The sequence below is a fragment of the Nelusetta ayraudi genome, unplaced genomic scaffold (assembly GCF_046127955.1).
Source record: "Nelusetta ayraudi isolate G7.1 ecotype Tasmania unplaced genomic scaffold, CSIRO-AGI_Nayr_v1 ptg000048l, whole genome shotgun sequence".
Classification (NCBI taxonomy): domain Eukaryota; kingdom Metazoa; phylum Chordata; class Actinopteri; order Tetraodontiformes; family Monacanthidae; genus Nelusetta; species Nelusetta ayraudi.
This window is the reverse complement of record NW_027466098.1, coordinates 16,745,397-16,765,220: the sequence shown is the minus strand read 5'-3', so window position 1 is coordinate 16,765,220 and position 19,824 is coordinate 16,745,397. Positions and strand designations below refer to the sequence as shown.

Here is a 19,824-nt window from a genome sequence, read left to right as displayed (position 1 = left end):
GTAAGAGCGCGGATCATCCCACCGGCTCTCGTATAAAACCACAACGTCTGCTCCTGCTCCTTTGCACTGCACACCGCCTCCCACCGCTCGCCACAACCACCTCAGAAACCATGCAGCACCACGAAGTCAAGTTCAACAGGAACGGCCTCCTCCTGGCCGTGCGGAGGTACAGCTCGGCCGTCAAGGACATGGAGCAGACCGTCCTCCTGCCCAGCCTGCTGCGGGACGTGTCCTGCGACGAGGCGTGGGACTGCGATGCCGCCGAGGAGCCCTGCAAAGACCTCTACGAGAATTACCTGATGCTCAAGACCATAAGAAACACAGTGGAGAACGGCCTGATGTCCCTGGACGATCACAAGGCAAAGAGCAGCTCGGCACTCAACAAGAGCCTGGAGCCTTTGCTGGACTCAGATCAGGAGGCTCTGTTCCGCTTCCACTTGAGGGGACTGTTCTCTGTGATGAGCGACCTCACCGCCAAGACCCAGCGCCTCACCGACAAGTACATGGACATTGTTGGAAACTAACGGGCATGCAAAATCCGCAGACAATTACAGACATAGCTGGTGTTTGTCGAAGAGTGTGATGTGACATGAAGCGGCGTCGACACTGAAACCACTTAACCTGCTCTCATAATAAATGTGCTTTGCCAAAACCGGTCAAATGTATCGTCTGTTCTCGTTCTCTCAAATAAAAAATTATTTATGTATCAACTCCACTCCAAATTTATTGGAACAGTGAGTCTGGTCCTCCTTTTTTTTTTTTTTTGCTGTATACAGAAAGAATTTGGGTTTAGCAACATATAAACCAAGAGCATGAGCATTTCAGCCTTAATTTTTTTTTTACGTATTAAGAACTCTGATAAGCAACTGAGAAGAAGGCCCTTTTGGTTTAAACCCATTCATTTTTTATGTGAACATCAGTAATGGAACATGTGTCTGTCAGGTGTTCTTCCCCCCCACCCCCCATTTCATTGATTATTGAAGCAATAAATAGTGCTGAGTGTCTCCTCTCAATTTTAGCTCTGGGTCTTGCCTGTGCAAACCCTGAGAGAAAAAGAAGCTATTATAAAGCGGAGAGAAGATGGAAACTCAATTAGAGGCGGCAAACAAACATTGGCGGTAGGCAGTGAACTATCTGTAATGGCCTGAAGAAGAAAGAAATGCTGGTTTGCAAAGCAGCGAGCATTGAACGGGCAAATGCAGACAGACCTCAGCAATTGTTACCTCAGCTGAGAAAGTGCAAACAACCTCCTGAGCACGCCTGAGTGAAGGCAGCACAATCCAATGTTTGCACAACACTTTGAAGAACAAAAGTGCGCTGGCTGCGCCAGAGTAAAAGTAAAAAACACATCAAGTAAAAGTAAGTAAAACACACAGAACAGGAAGGCCAGACGGAGAGAGAGACGAGCCACAAGCAATTCTGTGACGTTTGGTGGAACAGTGAGACAAAGATTAGCCTTTATCAAACTGATGGAAAAACTTTCCTGCTCATGATCCCAAACACAACAGCCCATCCGTGAAACACGTTGGTGATAATGTCATGGCTTGATAATCCTCATTTATGATGTAACACATGATAAGTAGCAGCATTAGAATACAGCGGCAAACAGAACTTGGGAATCGACAAACATTTTGCCTGCTGAAGACTTGATTAAATAAAGACCCAAACAGCTGATTTAACTCTACATCTTCTGAGTTGTGTTTGTGATCTCGTGATGAAGACAAAGCTGAAATGCTGATCTCAAGCTTCAAATTCAACCTTTGATGCCAAACCCAAATGTTTTCAGCTTACAACAGAAATAAAGCAGTTGGCCTCGCTGTCGCAACACTTTTGGAAGGAAGCGCATATTTAAAAGTTACCATGCAAATCAAAACCAACATATTTTAACCTTGACTAAAGAGGAAAATAAGCCCTCTTAAGGTTCACCCTCACTAAAATGGACAGAAATAAAATCACATCATATGTGTTGGAAGTAGCATTCTTTTATTTACACAGCTATATTTCACACGGATGGCAGAAAAAAGGATTGAGGAAAGACCACGATAGAATAAAATGCAGTTTTTTCTCTTTCTGTTAATCCACCATCTTCAGCAGCCACTTAGCGCACAGGATGGAACGGCTCGACAATCTCTGCAAACGTCTTTTTCTCTGTTGGGACACAAACGGAAAAAAGATTAAGATGCGTGTGGATGAATGCATGAAGAAATGTCATCTCCAGTTCTCTGAACAAGTCTTCCGCTTCAACAGTAATAAATTTGCTGACCTTTTTGTGCAAATTCCTCTGGGTGGAGTTCAACGTACTGGTTCATCTCACGGTCAAGTTTGGCATAGAAGTAGTTTTCATATTTTGAGAGGTGGTAACCGAGGAACCATCCAACCGTTGTCAGCAGGACTTGCCTATGGACACCTTTAAAAGAAGGGCAGGACAAACACTATCAGCCTCATTTTGCAACTTAACTTCTAAAATGTCCCATTAAGATGTTACCAGAATACAGGTAAAGGTGCAACCTTCGAGATCGCCTCGGTGGAGTTTTAGGGTCTTTTAGGTAGTTTCTAACAAGGCTTTTGTAAGTGTGAATAAGCTGCGGCTCTGCTATGATGCAGTAGTATGGTAATAAATGGTACATTTCTGTTGGAATGACAAAACCCATTCAAACTTGTTAGTTAAAATATTGCGTTTACCGTAGCACACCAACTTTGACAGCTGATGGGGTATTACGTTATTAAAATCAAATATTTTAACAACAATGGAAACATGAGATACACTTATTAGCTGTTTATTTCTTGAACCAAAACAGTACCGTTAGAAGTGTTGCTGTCCTTGTTTTTTTTTGAAAAGCAAGCTAACGTGACATGCTAACCTGACTTTAGCGGCGGCCTGTGACTGAGGGCATTGTGCAGCAGCGCAGACAGCCAGCCGACACCTCCCAGCCACACCGAGTTCTTGTTCACGACACCGGGAGGGCAGATAGTCTTTGCCTCGTCTGGTATCAACCCCATGGCGGCAAAAATTTCCACCTAAATGCAGAAAATGTGTCGCGTTGTACAGTGTTTATCCCGGATCACCTCTTCGTAGGAAGTCAAGGACGCACTGTGCAACTGAGAAAACCTTCCGGGCGAAGCGAATGGCATTAACTTTTGTTCCGCGTGTTACGTCTCCAGGCAACCGACGCCTCGCGAGTTACTGTCAGTGAAATAAGACGTTATTATGCCACAGTGAAATTGATTTTCTTAAAAAACAACAAGAACAACAACAAAAACAAAAAAACAAAAACAAAACAAAAAACACATTGTAAATTTTATATTAATTGAGGAAATAAATTGTACTAGTCGTTCTGGAATCATTCCCTTTACGGTTAACAAACACCAACTGGAGACTAGAATGCAAATATCAAACCCCTCTTAAATTTTCCAGAAAACGAAAAGATCAGACTGAAGGAAGCATCGACACAAAGGCTCACAGCCCCGTATAAGTGCAGCGCACTACTGAGTTTTGCCTGTGAACTGATGACATCATTGAATCTCCCCCCCTCACTAGCGGACACAGAGGCTGCTGCCGAGTTGCTGAGGATACACAGACAGCCAGAGGAATTATGCCCTGCCCAGCAGTGCCTCCGCCTGTTTGATGAGGTGACCTATGCATTCCAAGTGGTTGTTACGTTAAGTGCCGGGGATATCCCCGTGTTTTTTGGTAAGTGGAAACAAACCGTTACTCGCTGGGTGTTTGCTGTGGGAGCGGGGCTGCCACAGATTTTTTTTATTATTATTTTTTTTTTTTATCTCCCCCTCCACACCGACCTCCGTCTTGCAGATTGTGCGAAAATGGCTCGAGTCTCCCCCCAACGAGCTGCTAGTTGTGCTACCGTTGCTAGCTTCGTCCAGTCCGCCCCGTCGGATGAAGACGGCATCGTTTGTTTGTTTGTTTTTTTGGGGTGGAGGCATTTTAAACATTCTCTCGCCTTGTTTTCGAATGTGCTGAGCGTTACCGAGTGCGATAGAGATTCGCTGTGGAAAATCGCATTAAGATGCTAGAAAGAAATGTCAGTTGAATTTGGCTGTTTAATATGCTATGTGTTGCACTGACGGGTGGCGGTGTGTTTTGATTACTATCATCTTGTCATCGGTAATATGGTTTATTTATTTATTTATGTATTTACTGGTGGGGCTAATTATTTTTTACATAGGGGTGTCCCGTCTTTGCGCACCCAAAGGCCCGATCAGCGGTGCGGTGCAGGAGTCAGATGTGAGGCTGACTCCTGAACTGCCCGTTACCGCCTCCGTTATGGTGTCAATGTTGTTTGTGCTGTGTGTTGGATTTGGCCAAAGACACTGATTCACAATTGTGTTTTTCATAGTGCATATGCTGCATCAGTGTTTCTTAAAAAAAAAAAAAAGAAAAAAAAAGAAAAAAAAAAGCACAGCCATCTCACATTGAAAAATAAAAACATCTTCCACATGTCACATGACTTAAAAGAAGGTAAACAGGATTGAGAAGTGCAACGTTTCCTCTTTGTGACAAAAATGTTTTTGGAAGGTCTTGAACTTGAACTGATTACACCAGATCATGTAACCAACACACTTTTTTTTTTTTTTTCTTCTTCTTCTTCTTCTTCTTCTTCTTCTTCTTATTATTATTATTATTTTTAAATTCCGCACACACAAATCACCAAAGAGCTGCAACGTTCATGAATTCTTGACAATCATCATCTGGCAGCCTTGGAAGGTTATGGAACTGAAAATGTCCAGATGTCCACATTTCTGTTTTCTGCTCCCACTGGCCATTTTAGGGAACTAGGATTTATTCAAGCACTGCTCTTGTTTTTGTTTTTTTTCTTCTTCTTCCTTTTTTCTTGGTTCATCCGCACAGCACACTTGTTGACAAGTCCAAATATTAACAGTCTCAAGCATCGGAACGTATTGCCATATCTCAGCAGGTGCATATTCAGGCACTTGTTGGCTTCTGGTTCTCACGTGGTCGCAGGTCTGCAAGAAGTTTCCTCCGTTTCTTCTGGACTTGCCTAAAACCAATCCCACTTTTCACTTAGGCTGCCAAAAACAAAGCAAAAAAAAAGGATTAAATGAAATTAGATTAGATAGGATTAGACTAGATTAAACTAGATTAGATTAGGCACAACCCAATCAAGCCCTTTAGGAAGCACCCTGGTGGAAATGTACATTCCAGCTGCACACGTTCATTGTTGAGATTCAGCACGATAGTGTGTTTATTGAGCATTAATGCCTCTTCTCCTTCTTTTTGCATTTTTCTCCTCAACAGTTTAGGATGAGCATGGAAGATTATGACTACCTGTTCAAAATAGTTCTGATAGGAAATGCTGGAGTGGGGAAGACATGTCTCGTCCGGCGCTTTACTCAGGTTTGCACAAAGCCATGTAATTACTGCGATGAATGAGTGGTTGCATTATCAGACCTTTTTTTTCTTCTTCTGCTTTTAGGGCCTTTTCCCACCAGGACAAGGTGCTACCATCGGAGTAGATTTCATGATCAAGACAGTGGAAATCAGAGGGGAGAAGGTCAAGGTACACGAAGGACACCTTGACTTGATACCGGTAGGAGTCGTACGGATGAGCAGTCGCTGACTGCAAATATGATGTTCTTCCAGCTGCAGATATGGGACACAGCTGGCCAGGAGAGGTTTCGCTCCATTACTCAGAGTTATTACCGCAGTGCCAACGCCCTCATCCTAACCTACGACATTACCTGCGAGGACTCCTTCAGGTGCCTTCCGGAGTGGCTGAGGGAGATTGAGCAGTATGCCAACAACCAAGTGGTGACTATATTAGTCGGTAAGAAGCTTGACGTTGCTCTTTGTTATACACCAGCTGCCTTCCTCCGAGCGTTTTGGTTGGACAAGAGGCATTCTGAAGAAGTGACAGCGTTCGGACTTCTTACTTTATGTAAAACAGATTAACTACAACTCTCACCGGCGTTCCAATTACTCATTCACACCAGGTCTCATTGGCTGCTACGTTGAAACCCGACAGGTTGGGGGTGAGGGGGGGCGGTTCTCACACCATTAACGTAACACAATAGGACCCGTTGTGTATCCATGTCGGCGTCAAACCGCTGGGAGACATAATTGTCAGCTGCAACGTTATGCGGACCAAAAAGTTTAACCGCTCCCAAGTTCAGCAGTCTTTCTGCAGAATCCTTAACAATTTGCATTGTCTAACTCCAGCCCAGTTTTCTTAAGTACATGCACTCTACTGTTATTTATTATTTTACGTAAAAAAAAACCAAAACAGATTTGTTTATTTCTTTATCGAGCCCAACACAGGCATTTACCGCTTGTATTAAATGCAATGCAATGCATGCAATGTAAGAAATCAATAAAATGATAAGCAATAAAACGATTAAAACCTATTTATCCTTCCACCTGAGACGGTGTCTGAATATGCTCCAAAGACAAATCCACGTTTTTCTTTGTTCCCATTTTATTGTGTGAATCCTCTGAAAGCCGTCACGTCTCACTGAAGCAGCTCTTATTGTCTGGAATAAATAGCTCCCAGTCTGTCCTCGCCTCCATCCATCCCACACATGCACGATGCTCACTTGCACACCTCCGCTTTTGCCCGCCTCACCCACCACTTGTTTGCCGTTCCTGACTTTTTCCTCCCCTCCCGCCTTACACGCGGTGACAGACGACTGCTCTCTGCCCGGCAGGTAATAAAATAGATCTGGCCGAGAAGAGGGAGGTTCTCAGGCAGAGGGCTGAGGACTTCGCCGAGGCCCAAAGCATGCTCTACCTGGAGACCTCGGCCAAAGAGTCCGACAACGTGGAGAAACTCTTCCTCGACTTGGCCTGTGAACTCATAAAAGAGGCCAAGCAGAACAAGCTGGACAACAGTGACACTGCCCCGATGCTTGGCGAGGGTAAAACCATCAGCTACCTGAGCTGCTGCAGCATCAATTAGCACGAGCTCAGCCTTTTTGGCCGCGCTAACTCAGCAGTCATTGAATAAAGAGGGCAGACGGCTGCGACCTAAATGCCTCCGTCCCTCTAAGATGGCATAAAGCCACTTCTTAGTCCCTTCATCTCTAGTCTCATGCCTTTTTGAGCGGTTTGAGGGAGTTAGTCAACTTAAGTTTGGCCTTCCAGAAAAAGAAGCATTCGTAGATGCTGCACTTGTGGAGAACTCAAGGTAACAGGATGTAAAGTGTGTCTGCCTGATGCATCCAGCGGTCAGAGTAGGGCTTCATTCTGTCTTTTTGATGACATGTTTCTCTAGTTTCTGTGTTGAATCCAATTACATGTCACAATGATATTCATCAGCAGTATTACCTGAGACAATAGTTCTACCTAACGTTGTTATAGACTCCACAAGGCTGACAACAGTGGCACTGTCATCGAAGGTTATGGCAGTGTGTTTACATAAGCTACTTTTTATGAGGTTAGCTAGTCCGATCCAGTGTTTAACAAAAGAAAATCAGACTTCATCTAAACATGTTGCACAATCAGTCATTTCCCACTAATTATTTTTCCTTTGAGAGTTTGCGTACTACAGTCCTTTTAACTTCCAAAATGCCATTTTATTTGTTGTTGTTTGCACCTTTCATTACATACTGTGAAATACTTGTTCCCAATGGAAGAATCTTTATTGCTGCTGAAAATGTGTTTTAAAGTGGACGATGCAAGCCCGAGGACAAGTCTACATACAAAATGAAGCAGTATTCTGTGATTATGACTTTCACTTTTAGCAGACTTGCAGTGGTTGCGATTAGTCCGTCGATGTAGTGTGAAGCAGCCGGAAAGGCCTCAGATATTGTCATCCGTGGAATTTATTAGCAGTCTAATTATGACGTCTTTTTACCGCCAGCTGTCTCTTTAATTCATAGAAGTGAATATTTCTGCCTTTGTTGTTGCTGCCTAGCCATGAAATTGTACCACTTTTGTTGGGAAGTGTATTTTCATGTAGATTTTGCATAGGCCTTTAATTTCATAATACTTTTATTGTGAAAGTTGCCCAGCATGTTTGGTCATAATTTGTAGTGTCTAATTTTATCTTTTATCTACTTGCCATTAATTGTAATGTACTGTATTGCACAATGCCACATACTGCACTCTTACTTTGTAACATTTTGTCTTTTGTTGTACAGACCTGTAGTACATCTTGGCACTTTGCTTTTATACTTTATATTTTCAATAATCCCTTTGTTCAACTGTCAAGCATTTTGTTTTGCCTTTTGCCCTCTTTTGCCTTTTGGTTTTAACGTCAGTTGCTTACTGTTGATCATGTGCATTTCCCCTCCTCCAAAACTATGGAAAACACAAAGGAAAACTCCAGGATGTTCTTCTTATTTTCCTTTGTGTACAAAATAATCATAAAAATTACTCTGTTTAACATTAAATAACTACACTAAATTCCTTGTATGCGTTTGTAGTCATTCCAGCGCAGTGATTTATATTTTCTATATCAACGTTTCTGTTTCCGTTCACATTGGGGTTTTAAAACTATTCCATCATGGGGAAGGGCTTCCTGTTTGGATTACAGTAAGAACTAGCATCAAGTCTAGTGTGACATTTACGGACATCTACCAGCACAAATAATATTGACTGATTTGATTCCTCTAAATGACTTGGTGCAGCATGTCTTTGTCATACTAAGTCTTTTTCGGATTTAAAAAAATAAAATAAAAAATAAAAATAAAAATCTATTTTGTGTGACAGGAACAGAAGTTCCAGAATCACTGGTACGGTTCGCCCTCTAGCGGTCTTAAACGGAAACTGTAATCTGCTTAAAACCCAACCACACCCACTGGGGTAATATTGGTTTATTATGGTGCATCGCGATTGCATGCCAGTTTCTGGCAAACAAGATTGACAGTATTTTAAACAGTAAAACTCTTTATCTTATTCTGTCGTAATATTTAGATAAACTGTGACAAAAAAACAAAACAAAAAAAAAAAACATAAAAAAACCCCCCAGTACTTCCGGTACGTAGTTTTTGTTTAAAACAAACTGACGCATGAGTTGGTTTTATAGTCAGTCATTATAGTGTACACGAGAATAAATTATCAAAAATAAGAGATACGAGAACATACCAAACATAGCCTGTAGTAAGACATAGTCGTTTGGATGACCTGCTACTCAAACTCCCAGCAGCCCTTGCGAGTATATTTACAGTCAGACATCTGCTAGCCGGCTATGCTGACACTTAAAAGTTCAAGCTAAATGGAAGCCGGGGTTTCCCGTGGAGCGCCAGTGGCTCCTCGCTGCTGCTGCTGCTGCTGCTGCTGCACGGCCTGAACACACCTCCGCGGAGTCGCTGACGGCGGAGAATCACTTCCTCTCTGACAGCTCAGGTCCGACTCGTAGCCCAGCAGCAGCAGACTGAGCATTGTCCTGGTATCATGTGCCGAGGTTGAGCACGCTGTCTGTGTGTGAGCGGCGGTGAGTGACAGCAGCAACAGCTACAAGTTCAGTTGGGAAGTTGGTCGCAGGTTATGGAGAGAATCGCGGCTACCTGCGTCCTCCTGACGTTTTGCGTCGGGTGTCTGCAAGTGTTCGCCCTCAAATCTCAACTTTTGACCAGAGTCGGCAGGTCACCGTTCTCCAGCAACACCCCTGTCAGCTACCAGACTCTGTATTTTGATCAGAAGGTGAGTGTGAAAATATTTAAATCAATTTTTTTTTTTATGGGGGGGTCTGATTTTGGTTCTTCCCCTTTTTAAAGTTTCACTTCTTTTTTCCTCCCCCCCCCACAACTAACTTAACCAACTGTTTATGAAAGTAAATCATAATGTGGCATAGTTTTTATTTTTTACATTTTTATTTTTTTTTATAATTTTTTTTATTCTACATTATTTGGCATGAGATATCTCAAGGTTTAAAATGAAACTTGTAAAACATTCCGTCACGAGTTCAACTCTTAAAGAAATGCGGAAACATTTTTTCCACCGCTGTTTACGGCCTAATTATCCCAATCTTACTACTTTGTTTTTTCTGCTTACAGCAGCATTTGTTCTTTTTCCAATCAGTCCTGTGTTGTGAGTCGCAGTGTGTTGTGTCTGCAGACAATAGGCGTATTTCCTCCTGCTTCCTGTAGTGAAGGGAAAACCCTCACAATTGAGTTTTGTTCCTGTCGAAGTGGAGCTGACACTCTCCCCTCTGGCTCTCTGCCTAAAAAGCTCTCCAGAGTCCAGCGAGTGTGAAACCCTCTCAGTTCTTTGACAAAGATGTACATACTTTTAAAACTCACAGCAGGCCCAGCCGTCTCCAAGGTGTATCGGATTGCGTGCCGAGTGCCCGGGAGGATTTTGCATTACCGCTTGGCGTTTTGAGTGACTCGTGGTGGAGGTGATTCATACAGTCACGGGGGTCACTCCGGTTCCCGCAGGGTGTTGTGAAAGGTTAAGGCAGCTAACGTATACAGACTGACACCAGAGGAAGTTACTTTTTAACATTCTTTCATAGGTTAGTATGTGCACTTCAAGTCAGAGCTCTCACTGTGGAACTTAACAGCAATTAGGTTTGACTCATGTAACATGTGACTTTCAAAATATAGGTATAATTTCTATCGAAAAGTATAATTTGGAATGAAATGGAAAGGAAAATAAAATGTGTACAATGCCATGCAAGTCTATGGGGTCAAAAGTCAACTTTGTCCTAGAGACATGGGACCACTTGCAGGTTCATCGGGATCCCTCAAGACACAGCCACGTCAAATTTGGGGCTTCTAGCCCATGAGGAACCCTGAAACCGTAATTCCAGCAGTAACCCTAACCCTAACCCTAATTCCAGCCTTATCGCTAACCCTAATGCCATGCAAGTCTATGGGGTCAAAAGTCAACTTTGTCCTAGAGACATGGGACCACTTGCAGGTTCATCGGGATCCCTCAAGACACAGCCACGTCAAATTTGGGGCTTCTAGCCCATGAGGAACCTCGAAACCCTAACCCTAATTCCAGCAGTAACCCTAACCCTAACCCTAATTCTAGCCCCAAAAGAAAGATTTTCTTCCTCCAAGGTGGGGGCGTGACAGAGAAAGTTTGACAACCACTGATGTAATCTGACATCACAGCTGGGAAAAAGAGATTTGAGACCAAGTGGGACGTCGGGCTGGGCGATTTTAAACAAAAATCAAATCCCAATTTGTTTCTCTGAAAACCCGATTTTGATTTTGATTTTTTTTTGGTAAAACTACAAAAGACAATTGAATAAATTATTTCAAATATTTTATCTTTATTTTCAAATAAAAATAGCAAACACATTTCCCTATTGGGAATGAAGTGCAACTGAAATTTACTGTAAATCCTCCTTGGGGTTAATGAAGTGAGAAAAGAAAGCAAGGATAAACGTTGACATTGTTTCTGGCACCATTCATCGCAACTAAATCTTACACACTGGGCCTTTAAACACTTTGGGACGATGTGCTTTGAAAGATGCTCCATACGTAAACTTAATGATGCAGCTTTGTTGGCCCCCTTCGGTCTGATATTTATAAAGTGTTTTTAAAGGCAGTGTTGGGACTTGAAGACAATGCACCACACCTGGTCCAACCCACGACATCCGCTCTAATCAGCCCAGCTCACACCAAGGCGGGGGACATTTCCTCCTCCTTTTAACGCCAACCGTCCCGCTGATCCTTGTCTACAAGGGCGCGGGGAGGTGAGGTTGACCATCAGCAGGACGCTCTTCACGTCCACTCAGCAAGTGCAACAAAAAAAAAAATAGTTGTTGGTTCCAACAGCAGATCCGCAGTTTGTTTTCTTCTCTTTATTGGTGGTTCCTTTAAAGTCTCATCAATCACTGAGCGCCTCCTCTGCACTCTGTGACAGAGGCTGTCGTGAGAAGAGCCCCGAGTGATCTAGCAGTTGTCCAGAGGAAATCCTCTCCGCTGCAGTTTTGCCTCGCACACAATAAATGGAAGTTCTCCCGGCGCATCCTCCAGATGAATTGTTGCTGTTGGGGAGCTTCGGCCGTTTCCCCTCGTGGCACCGAGCCGCGTTAGTTAGTTGTTAGCCGGAGCGCCGCCTCACTGCTCCAGCTGTCTGCCAGTTGAATTTTAATCACACTAAACGGTCGGAGCGCTGACTGCAGCGACCACATGGTGGCGCTCCTCCACCAGAGTGTGCGTGTTGTTATGAAAGTGAACCTCAGTGGGTCCTGTGATGTGCATACAGAGTGGGCGCAAAGTGGCACCGACTTCTTCATCTTTCCGTGGCACACTTGAGTTTTACTCTGTATCGTCACAGCTTGCCGTGTGAGGATTTTGGAAGATGTGTCAAACAGTATGTATCTGCAGCGTAGAACGTTGTAAAGATAAAAAAATAAAATAAAATAAAATAAAATGAGAAGTTGTGTCCAAACTTCCATCTCCCCAACGCCAAACTTGGCTGTCTTCTTATTTTTTCTTGTTGTCAAACTGCTAAACCAACATCCTGCAGCAGCCTCAAAAAGCCCTTGCCAAGAAGCGCAAAGAAGTCACGGCTTGAATGAACGCCTTAAGGCCCCCCCCCGACCCCCGACTCCCGACTCCCCCCTACCCCTCTCTGCAATCGTTTTCCTGTCATTGGCTCATAAAGTTCCAGCTTCTTTTGTATCTGCCGAGGGAGGAGGGAGGTGAGTGAGACGAGGGGGGGGGGGGCGACAAAACAAAACATTTTTTATTAAACGTTGGAGCTGCTTTCAAGGGTCGGACGACTCGGAAGGCCCATGGGGGTGTTCTGCGTGAAAGACTTCTTGTTTTTTTTCTTCTCCCCCCCTTTCTCTTTATTTAGTTCTGCCTTTGCCAAATACAGCCACTAGGAAATATAGTTGAAAGGGGGGAAGACGCCCCAGAATCCCCGAGGTTTGATTAAAGGCTCAGCGCTCATCTAAAGTGGAACTAATGTGACATCCCGCCGACGGGCTCCAGCATTTTTTTTTTTTTTTTTTTTTCCTTAAATACAAATTAGAGCTAATTACCCTCGATCCCAACCCTGGGAGTGTCACTTCCCTTCATCACAGGACCAGAGCCCGCTGCACACTTTCAATCAATTGATAGAATTGTGATGATGTTTTTGTGCTGCTCAATCTTGATGCATTTTATTTTCATCCGTCACAGATTGATCATTTCGGGTTCCTGGAGGATGGAACCTTCAAGCAGCGGTACCTCGTTGCTGACAAACACTGGCGGAACCCCGGAGGACCCATTTTGTTCTACACCGGCAATGAAGGCGACATCGCCTGGTTCTGCAATAACACCGTAACTCTCACTTCCTCACAGCTCTTGTTTACGCAAATGCACACGGAAGAAACACACGCACGGCTCGTGGTCTAACTCGCCACCTGTCATTCCCCCCCCCCCCCCCCCCTGCAGGGCTTCATGTGGGAAGTAGCGGAGGAGTTGGGCGCCATGCTGGTTTTTGCCGAGCATCGTTACTATGGAGAGTCGCTGCCATTTGGAAAAGACTCCTATAGTGTGAGTGTGAAAGCTCAGAGTCCATCAAAGTCTCATTTAAACCTGACTGAATGTGCTTTATAACATTTTTGCGATTCCCACCGTCCTTGGACTTAATTCAGGGATTTCTTTTTGTCATGCTTGAAAACTTGTTGCCCTCTTACTGTCCTGTTGACTCTTTTTTTTGGCACAGGTGACTGAATAAAATGCACTTATCACTGTGAATTCTAAATTAAGGTCCAATTAGTCTTCCAACTGAACATAACTGTCATATTTAAAAGATTAAATGAAGCTGTTAACGCCAGTAAATTACTTTCAATAAAGGTCCAATCTGATCTGAACAAGAAGGTGTGGCTTTACAGATTCCAACTGAACCAAGTTGCTCATTAAGTTATTGATAACAACCATTAAAAGTTGTCTGTGTGACCCTTTGTGACATCACAATGAACTGATTCTAAATGACAACAGGAAAGAAAATGCTTTTTTCCTTTGTTATAAACTCAACAACGGTGCTTTCCGTTTGCTTCCAGGACAGCAAACACCTGAACTTCCTGACGTCCCAGCAGGCCCTGGCTGACTTCGCAGTGCTGCTCCAGAGCCTGAAGAGCAGCGTGCAGGGAGCCCAGCGCAGCCCGGTGATCGCTGTGGGCGGCTCCTACGGAGGGATGCTCTCAGCCTGGTTCAGGATGAAGTACCCCAATATAGTTGTCGGGTAGGAATCGCTGCTCCCAACTCTAATTCACTTCCTTTATTTGTCCCTCTGAAAGCGCTGTGAGACACTTAACAGCACACACATCTGAGATGCATAAACAGATAAAAAAGCTTTGAGAAGATGTGTGACTTTATTAAAGTAGGCACAGGATACATGAACACATTCCCTGGGCTCGTTCTGTGTTTTATTTTGCTAAATCCTCCTGCTGAAACCCCTGCTTTAAGCTTTATGCTACAAAAAGTTTGAGACATTACTCGACTCCAAATATTGCAACCTGCCAATTTATTCCCACAGCTACTTTGTCTTGGATAATGGATGTAGAGTCTTTTTTTTATTTATTTTACCGCTTCTAAAGTAACGGGCGGTGTGTGTGGCGTCGCCACGTCGCTCTCTCCTTTCTTCCAGAGCTCTGGCGTCGTCAGCGCCAATATGGCAGTTCCCTGGTTTGGTGCCATGCGGAGACTTCTACAGAACAGTCACGCAGGACTTTGCCAAAAGTGGGCCCAACTGTGACGTGAACATCAAAAAGTCCTGGAAGGCCATCGATAATGTCACCTCCACAGGTGAGTGTCAACGCCCTGATGTAGTCTTCACTCTGCCCTGCACACACACACACACACACACACACACACACACACACACACACACACACACACACACACACACACACACATGCACACACTTTCTCCACAGATCTTTTCAGTCTGGACTCCAGTAGAGCAGCCCCAAATTATGAAATAAACAACAATACAGCACATTTAGCGCCCCCGTCTGGTCTCAGAGTGAGGAGTGGTCACTTGGCTGGTGGTGTTGGCAATAACCAATCACCTTTGTGACATCACAAAGTTCCTGAAACATGTGCAGAGCGAATGAAGTAAATGAGTCCTTTGACGAGCTAAAGACTGTTTTAATTTTTTTTTACATTGGTGAAGTATAAAATCACTTCATGGAGCTTTGAAGTGATTTATAGGTACAGTTTAAGGTTGCCATGTTAGAGAAAATCCTGCATCTGCACAACTCGTTTGGCTTGTTGAAGATGAGGAAAACTTGAGGGGGGCAAAATTTTGTTTTTATTCTAAAAGAGATTTTCTTCACATGTCTCACCTGTTACTTTGTGCACAACTCAGCAGTATAAATGTTACCAGTTTGCCATCTGGCTTTTTTTTTTTTTTCAATGACACAAAAACTATTGCGTCACTGTTGGGAATATCAGCATTAAGTCTTTCTTTTTATCTCCACCCCCCGTCAAGCGTCTGGCCTGCAGTGGTTGTCGGAGGAATTCAGCCTGTGCAGCCCACTTAAAAACAAGAATGATGTTTTCAGCTTCAAGGGCTGGCTGCAGGAGACCTGGGTTAATCTGGCCATGGTGGACTACCCCTACACAGCCAACTTCCTCCAGCCCCTGCCTGCATGGCCTATTCAGGTTTGTTAACACACACACACACACACACACACACACACACACACACACACACTGACTTTAGATGTAAAATGCAGAGTCCAGTCATATCCAGTCCAATTGCAGGTGATTTTGTCAGATGTTTACACTGAGGTGCGACTTTCTATTCAGGGGCCGTTTACACGAATACGGTTTTCTCTGAAAACTCAGTAATATTTATGCGGTTGCTGCATACCGAAACCGCACTTTTTCGAAAACGCTCCTCAGGTTGGATTTTTTTTTTATTTTTTTGAAAACGTCGCCTTGCCGGTATTTGGATTCGATTCCGATTCCGCACCGTCTTTTCACAAGCGATCTTTCTTTCTGTGATCTGTGGTGCTAATTTAGCTCCTGCTTCTTTAAGCACAGCGTGCTGCAGGTCTTCTTCTTCTTCTTCTTCCGTTTTCAGGGAGTAAACTTGCGCCGCCACATCAGGCCTGGCATGGGTATTACATCGTTTTCAGTCTTTTCCAGTGTATCTGTGTAAACAGGATTTTTTTTTTTTAAATACGACTTCGTGTAAACGCGTTGTTTTTTTTTTAGTGCGGTTTCAAAAAAGTGCGGTTTCAAAAAAAAAAAAAAAAATCCGTCTCCGTGTAAACGGCCCCTCAGTGTGTGCCTGGCTAAGCGCCTGACAGCCTCCCCTTAATTGAAATGAATGCGGGATTCAGCCGATTGTGTCACAACTGTTTGTTGTGGTCTCCCGAGCTTTTGTTTACAGCAGCTGTCAATTAACTTCATCAATATTCATAAGGGTTCAGGACACTTTGGCATTTTTTTCTGTCCAACCCCCCACTCCCCCCGCCCCCCGCCACCCTAAAATCTTTAGATGAGCGCGGCTACAAGTGAGTAAGGCGCCATTGTCCTTCCGCGCTTGTCGCGGCGCTCCACTCGTTCACACACTCCATCAGATCTGTGAGGTGTCCCACTCAGGACGTCCTGAGAGGAACCCGTCACATGGTGCCGCCGCAGAAAAAAAGGGGACGATTGCCCGGAGCGGCTCACCAGGCTGTCCGAAACAAAAGCACCACCACTTTCTTTGAAATGAGTGAGCAGGAGAAGAAAAACAGGCTCCACTAGAGGAAAAGGTTGCACAATGTAGTGGAAGCAAAATAAATAATGAAATGAATCTGAAGCATTCCCCCCCCCCCCACCCCCTCGGACTCTTTACATGTTGACAACGTCCCAAAAGCTTTTCTTTGAATAAAACTGTAACATCGCAGTTGTCATCATGGTATTAAGGCCTACTGGTCTGAGTGCTCCAGTTCCTCAGTGACATCACGTGCATAAACCAACCTCTGCCACTGACCCTCCCCTTTATTTTTTGGGGTGGTAACTGCAAGCGATGCAGTTTCAATCATAAACTTAAATAGTGAAATACTTAATTTTTTTATTTTTTCACTAGTACTTGTTTTCTGTTAAGACTGTCTGAAGGAACTGCGGTGTTATAAACACTAAATGGTCATTTTGGGATTTTTTTTTGGGGCTCCCCGGCCTTTAATATATGCGACCCCTATGGGTGGTTTAAGCAGTTTAGGCAGTGGGTGCAAAGAGGAGCTTTTTTTTTAATGACAAAGCTAATGTGATTATCTGAGTGAGTGTGAGAACGGCCTATTGAGGGCTTAGAGGAGGGAAATCTGTTGGCAGAGATGAATGTATAAGCCTAATCCTATCTGAAAAGTAAGAAGAAGATGCTTTGGCGCAATCACTCTGTGTGTGTGTGTGTGTGTGTGTGTGTGTGTGTGTGTGTGTGTGTGTGTGTGTGTGTGTGTGTGTGTGTGTGTGTGTGTGTGTGTGTGTGTGTGTGTGTGTGTGTGTGTGTGTTTTTAACCCCACCCCCCCCCCTCATCTTTTTTTTTTTTTTTTTTTCACGGTATAAATCTTTGTTTGGACATGTCTGTAGCCCTCCTCATCCATCGACCACCAACTCCTCCCCGGCCGGCAGACAAAAGCCTTAGTAACAGACTCCACACTAGCTCAGCTCCCCTCCAACCCCTAAACAAGAAAAGCCCAGTTTTTCTCCGCCTCACAAAGAGTAACAGCGCAACAATCCGAGGGCCCAGCTCTCGCCGCCGCAACCATAACAACACGCCGCCCCGAAATTAAACGCCAAAACCAAATATTTATCATCGGCGGCGTTAAAGTGTGAGAAATCAACTGCGGGGGGAAACAAACTCGCGAAGAGATTTAAGGGTTTTTTTTTTTTTTTTTTAAGTTTGAACGATTTGGGATTGTTGGCTCGAGGTAAATGGGGGTTTTTGTTGTGTTTTTTTTTTTTTTTGTCCCTCCTTCAACCGTACATGCCAAGATCGGAGCCGTAAATTTCGCCTCATTCCAAGGAATTTCACATGCAAATGAGGCGCCACCGCTTTTCATGTGAAAGAACGCTTTATGGGCGGCGGGACGGGAGAGCCGTTGTCAACGGTGCTGTTGTATGATTTTAAAGGGAGATTCTGTGTAGTTTGACCCTGCGGTTGCGTCAAATCAACACCTTCTGGTTTTGTTTGTTGGAAACGAAGGCCGTGTGCAAGTACCTGGACCTGGGCTCCACCGCGTCCGACCGCCAGCTGCTTCACGGCGTCTCGCAGGCGGCCAGGGTCTACTACAACTACACCGGGAGCGCTTCCTGTCTCAACACGTCCCAGACGGCCACCAGCAGCCTGGGCTTCCTGGGCTGGTACTATCAGGTGGGCTGGACGCGGAGCGCCAGACGGAGAGCAGAATCTCTAGCAGGGTGTTTTTTTTTCCCGTCACGGTGACGTTTTATCCGATCCCTCGTCCCCCAGGCCTGCACCGAGATGGTGATGCCCATGTGCACCGACGGCGTCCACGACATGTTTGAGCCCGAGGAGTGGAACTTCCAGGCCTTCTCCGACGGCTGCAGCGCCATGTTCGGCGTCCGGCCGCGAGCCGAGTGGGCCGGCGTGGTGTACGGGGGGAAGGACATCGCGTCTCACAGTAACATCATCTTCAGGTAGACGGGACCAAAAGTTCTTTCTCTTTTTCTTTCCTTTGTTTCTTCCTCACTTTTAGAGCAGTCAGCTGCAGACTGGCCTGACTTTGTTGGGATTGAGAGAAATCAATTTTTGCAGCTAATATGTTGTCTCTGTCTCTTCCCATTGCGTTCCAGCAATGGGGCTCTGGACCCGTGGTCGGCTGGCGGAGTGACGCACAACATCACGGATTCTCTGCTTTCCATCATGATTCCTGAAGGAGCCCATCACTTGGACCTGCGCTTCAGCAACGACCTGGACCCCCCCTCGGTCCGGGCCGCCAGGGCGCTGGAGCTCAGCCTCTTCCGAGAGTGGATCAGGCAGGCGGGAAAGACGGCGGGAACGTCATCCACCTCCTGACCCATCAGAGAGGTTGCAAAATGTGTCACAGCTTGAGACCAAAGTGTTTCTTATTTTAATTTTTTTTCACCATGCACTCCTCAAATCAAACAATGAAGTCGCTTTAAATGAAATTTAATTTAACAATTTTTGATTTAAAAAATAATTGAACCACTTGAATCACAGTCAGAATAACTGACCTTCACCCAGATGCACACTCCCTTTAATGCACAACTATGTATTAGAGAGACAGATTCTTCCAAACTTTGCTTTATTTCTCAGGTAGAGGCAAAACAATCTTGTGACAATATTGAATTGGTCTCTGTTTAAAGAACGTGCACTTATTTTTCCTTCTCCATTTCATCAGTGGTAACAGTCAGTCATTTAGATTTAGATTTGTTTTAGTTTTAATAACTTTAAATTCCATTTTATGTTGATTACACTCCCCCTCCATACCTTAAAAGTAAAATCTGTTTTTTTTACGCTCTCTAAAGACTCAGGAGAAAAGTTCTGCACCAAAGTCCTGTTTCAACTACACTGTCTACGATGTTACTATTGTCTTTTTTCACTCTCAATAAAAGCGTTTTCTAGAGCAGCAGCAGCACTTTTCCATTGCTGGCGTCACTCACCACACCTGTCATGCCTGAGAAACGCCTCCCGGTTGCACTTGAAAAGAAATAATATCGTTGCGTGATTCTTCAAACTGCCTGTTGGTCATTGGCGGCGTGCACCGCTGTTCTCTTCAGCCGACTCTTTGTCACGGGACCGAGGCCTCTTAGTTCCACTTAGCGGGGACGTTTGCGTGTGCGGGACTTTTAATAAAATCCCAATCGGAGGAGGCCAATAAAGTGAGTGGCGGGAGGTTATTGCAGCTACGGCTGCTGACCTCACCCCTGTGGACCGACCCGTGGGTTTCCCCCCGGCACGGATTCATTCACCGC

At 44.5% G+C, this 19,824-nt stretch overlaps 4 protein-coding genes across 4 annotated transcripts; 3 read left to right on the top strand and 1 right to left on the bottom strand.

Annotated features, from left to right (window-relative positions):
- The first annotated feature begins 50 nt into the window (after nucleotides 1-50).
- thrsp (thyroid hormone responsive) lies at nucleotides 51-655 on the top strand. Its single transcript, XM_076036731.1, has one exon. The coding sequence runs from the start codon at nucleotides 111-113 to the stop codon at nucleotides 522-524; it is 414 nt and encodes a 137-aa protein (XP_075892846.1). The 5' UTR covers nucleotides 51-110; the 3' UTR covers nucleotides 525-655.
- Nucleotides 656-1,962: 1,307 nt separating this feature from the next.
- ndufc2 (NADH:ubiquinone oxidoreductase subunit C2) lies at nucleotides 1,963-3,107 on the bottom strand. Its single transcript, XM_076036732.1, has 3 exons — nucleotides 2,862-3,107; nucleotides 2,264-2,407; nucleotides 1,963-2,148 (listed from the first exon to the last, which is right to left on the bottom strand). The coding sequence occupies exons 1-3, from the start codon at nucleotides 2,998-3,000 to the stop codon at nucleotides 2,099-2,101; spliced, it is 333 nt and encodes a 110-aa protein (XP_075892847.1). The 5' UTR covers nucleotides 3,001-3,107; the 3' UTR covers nucleotides 1,963-2,098.
- Nucleotides 3,108-3,550: 443 nt separating this feature from the next.
- Nucleotides 3,551-8,380, top strand: rab30 (RAB30, member RAS oncogene family). Its single transcript, XM_076036730.1, has 5 exons — nucleotides 3,551-3,691; nucleotides 5,276-5,374; nucleotides 5,454-5,537; nucleotides 5,621-5,804; nucleotides 6,682-8,380. Exons 2-5 carry the CDS (start codon nucleotides 5,282-5,284, stop codon nucleotides 6,930-6,932), a joined length of 612 nt encoding a protein of 203 aa, XP_075892845.1. The 5' UTR covers nucleotides 3,551-3,691; nucleotides 5,276-5,281; the 3' UTR covers nucleotides 6,933-8,380.
- A 791-nt stretch (nucleotides 8,381-9,171) lies between these two features.
- prcp (prolylcarboxypeptidase (angiotensinase C)) lies at nucleotides 9,172-19,481 on the top strand. The gene is made up of 9 exons (XM_076036729.1): nucleotides 9,172-9,619; nucleotides 13,066-13,206; nucleotides 13,321-13,422; nucleotides 13,932-14,113; nucleotides 14,519-14,676; nucleotides 15,364-15,536; nucleotides 18,071-18,238; nucleotides 18,338-18,525; nucleotides 18,682-19,481. The coding sequence occupies exons 1-9, from the start codon at nucleotides 9,464-9,466 to the stop codon at nucleotides 18,902-18,904; spliced, it is 1,491 nt and encodes a 496-aa protein (XP_075892844.1). The 5' UTR covers nucleotides 9,172-9,463; the 3' UTR covers nucleotides 18,905-19,481.
- Nucleotides 19,482-19,824: the final 343 nt, after the last annotated feature.